Here is a 2500-nt window from a genome sequence, read left to right as displayed (position 1 = left end):
CATACACACCTACACACACACTAAAACACTCCATACACACACATACACTAAACACTCATACACACACACACACTAAACACTCATACACACACACACACTAAACACTCATACACACACACACTAAACACTCATACACACACACACTAAACACTCATACACACACACACTAAACACTCATACACACACACACTAAACACTCATACACACACACACTAAACACTCATACACACACACACTAAACACTCATGCACACACACACTAAACACACACTTATACGCACACATTAAACACACACTTATACGCACACATATGCACACAGGTACACAGATACACGCACATACACATACACACACATGCACATTCATGTACACCCAAATATACACACACTTATACGCACACATATGCACACAGGTACACAGATACACGCACATACACATACACACACATGCACATTCATGTGCACCCAAATATACACACAGATACACATACACATGCACATAGATACACACATGTACACATGCACACAGATACACACATGTACACATGCACACAGATACACACACATGTACACATGCACACACATACACATACATGCACACAGATACACACACATGTACACATGCACACAGATACACATGTACACATGCTCACAGATACACATGTACACATGCTCACAGATACACATGTACACATGCACACAGATACACATGTACACATGCACACAGATACACACACATGCACACAGATACACACACATATACACATACACACAGATACACACACATGTACACATGCACAGATGCACACATGTATATATGCACACAGATACACACATGTACACATGCACACAGATACACACACATGTACACATGCACACATACACACACATGTACACATGCACACAGATACACACACATGTACACATGCACACAGATACACACACATGTGCACATGCACACAGATACACACACATGTACGCATGCACACAGATACACACACATGTGCACATGCACACAGATACACACACATGTGCACATGCACACAGATACACACACATGTGCATATGCACACAGATATACACACATGTGTACATGCACACAGATATACACACATGTGCACATGCACATAGATAAACACACATATACACATGCACACAGATACACACATATGTACACATGCACACATACACATGTACACATGCACACAAATACACACACATGTACACATGCATACAGATACACACACATGTACACATGCACACAGATACACATATATGCTCACACACACACATTAAAAAGAAGAAGAAGAAGAAGAAGCACTGCTAGAATATAAACATAATTAAGCTGCAAGCCTTAATGGCAAAAATTGCAGACCTGGCAACCTTGCTCATGACATGATGTAGTGCACATGTCTTGGGTGAACCAGTGCCTATTTAGCTGTGTGTGGGAATGGTACAGGTAACTTACCTCTCAAAACTGAAGACACACAAGGTACGAGGATGCATTTTGTGATTTAGTGATTATGGAATCAGTGGTTTGAGATGGATAGTTATTTTTAGCACCGTTGGACATTCTTGCAGTGGTTTGTGGGATTGTTAAGGGTTATCTGGGTTAAGAGGAAGAGAATGTTATTAAGAAAAAAAGGTTTATTTGCATTTTAGGGCCTTGAAATTTATGTTCATTGTGTTTTTTATACAAAACCATTTGAAAAGTAACCACACATGATGTACTACCGAGGATATATGTTCAAGTGGATGATAAGAAAAGTTTTACTCTGTGGCTATTTTGGTCCCACATCCTAAAGGCTGCCAAGTCCTTGCTTTTTATGTTATATTTTTTTCCTAAGCATGGTCTTCCTTTCTCTCTGTTACTCGTGCTCTTCTTTACATTTTGTTTTGATTTTGCTTTAAAGAAATCTTCTTTTGTTTTATGCTTTATTATTTTTATAGTCACATTGTTTTATCACAATTTTTTTTTATTATCTGTTTTCGTTTTTATTATAAAATGAATAGATGAAAATGTAATGTCTTTCCTTGATCTCTTTGCTTTGAACTGTGTCACTGTGAATCATGAATTTCTTATTATTTATGTCCATGGAGCTTTTCAGCAACCCTCCTTTTTTTGGGGGACATGTCTTAAGGATGCGAAGGCAGTTAGAATAAGGTGTAAGCTTAGGGAAGAGGTGATTGTGAAATCTAAATATTAGATTTGATTTAGGTCTGATGTAGATTATGCAGGTCTGTATGTTTGTCTGTTTATAGCAGAGAATTATCTTGATTTTCCCTAGGCAAGGAAAATTTAAGATCACATTGGTACATTTGAGGTACTGATATTGTACTTGGATATGTGAATGCTACATTTAAAACTGGTTTATTTTATCAAATATCAAGTTTTTCAAATTGCTGATTTTACTGTGAGATACTGGTATTTGCAGTTATATATAATTGTGTTGTAATATATGCCCTTAATGTAGTTTGAATGGTATTGAGAGGACAGTATTT

At 37.4% G+C, this 2500-nt stretch overlaps 1 protein-coding gene across 8 annotated transcripts in view; it reads left to right on the top strand.

The window, feature by feature from the left end:
• The window catches only part of SPoCk (secretory pathway calcium atpase), a 37323-nt gene that overhangs the window by 12875 nt on the left and 21948 nt on the right, over nt 1–2500 (top strand). Inside the window, exon 1 of one of the 8 annotated variants that reach the window (XM_027362916.2) lies at nt 1369–1490. The exons of 6 other annotated variants lie outside the window; for them this stretch is intronic. In XM_027362916.2, the coding sequence (XP_027218717.1) occupies nt 1449–1490 (42 nt within the window). In that variant the 5' untranslated portion in view covers nt 1369–1448. Of the gene's footprint in view, nt 1–1368; nt 1491–2500 lie in introns of those variants that run through there. One more of the 8 variants, XM_070116687.1, reaches the window with a different exon arrangement.

Source organism: Penaeus vannamei, chromosome 39 (genome assembly GCF_042767895.1).
Source record: "Penaeus vannamei isolate JL-2024 chromosome 39, ASM4276789v1, whole genome shotgun sequence".
In the NCBI taxonomy this organism is placed as follows: Eukaryota; Metazoa; Arthropoda; class Malacostraca; order Decapoda; family Penaeidae; genus Penaeus; species Penaeus vannamei.
This window is presented reverse-complemented; position numbering and strand designations above follow the sequence as displayed.